Source organism: Aplysia californica, unplaced genomic scaffold (assembly GCF_000002075.1).
Source record: "Aplysia californica isolate F4 #8 unplaced genomic scaffold, AplCal3.0 scaffold00026, whole genome shotgun sequence".
Taxonomy (NCBI): domain Eukaryota; kingdom Metazoa; phylum Mollusca; class Gastropoda; order Aplysiida; family Aplysiidae; genus Aplysia; species Aplysia californica.
This window is the reverse complement of record NW_004797296.1, coordinates 1,117,261-1,117,682: the sequence shown is the minus strand read 5'-3', so window position 1 is coordinate 1,117,682 and position 422 is coordinate 1,117,261. Positions and strand designations below refer to the sequence as shown.

General features: G+C 43.4%; 1 protein-coding gene across 1 annotated transcript in view; it reads right to left on the bottom strand.

Moving 5' to 3' along the window:
• LOC101858834 (maternal embryonic leucine zipper kinase) overlaps window positions 1-422 on the bottom strand; it is a gene marked incomplete in the record, with an annotated part of 20,875 nt that overhangs the window by 12,206 nt on the left and 8,247 nt on the right. The window contains 1 exon segment of the mRNA XM_005091169.2: window positions 151-206. Coding sequence (XP_005091226.2) covers window positions 151-206 — 56 coding nt within the window.

Genomic DNA, 422 nt, shown 5'->3' with positions numbered 1-422 from the left:
GAGAGAGAGAGAGAGGGGGGGCAGGGGGGGCAGAGAGAAAGAACATTGTTCAGAGTCTCTACCTATCTAGACTTCAACTGGTCACACCTTACTTAACTTTAACATTTTTTCTCCCAATAAGCTTTAACAACAAACACAATGTCCACATACCGACTAGCTTGACGTTATTGTTGGCGTCCAGAAGGAAATTCTCAAGTTTGAGATCTCTGGGGGGAAAAGAAATAACCAATAAACATAAATGACGTTTGCAGAACATGACCTGATGAATTGAAAGTGGGGGATTGAAAGAAAGAGACAAAGAATGGAGAGAGAGAGAGAGAGAGAGAGAGAGAGAGAGAGAGAGAGAGAGAGAGAGAGAGAGAGAGAGAGAGAGAGAGAGAGAAAGTGACAGAGAGAGAGAGAGGGAGAGAAAGAAACTAAGG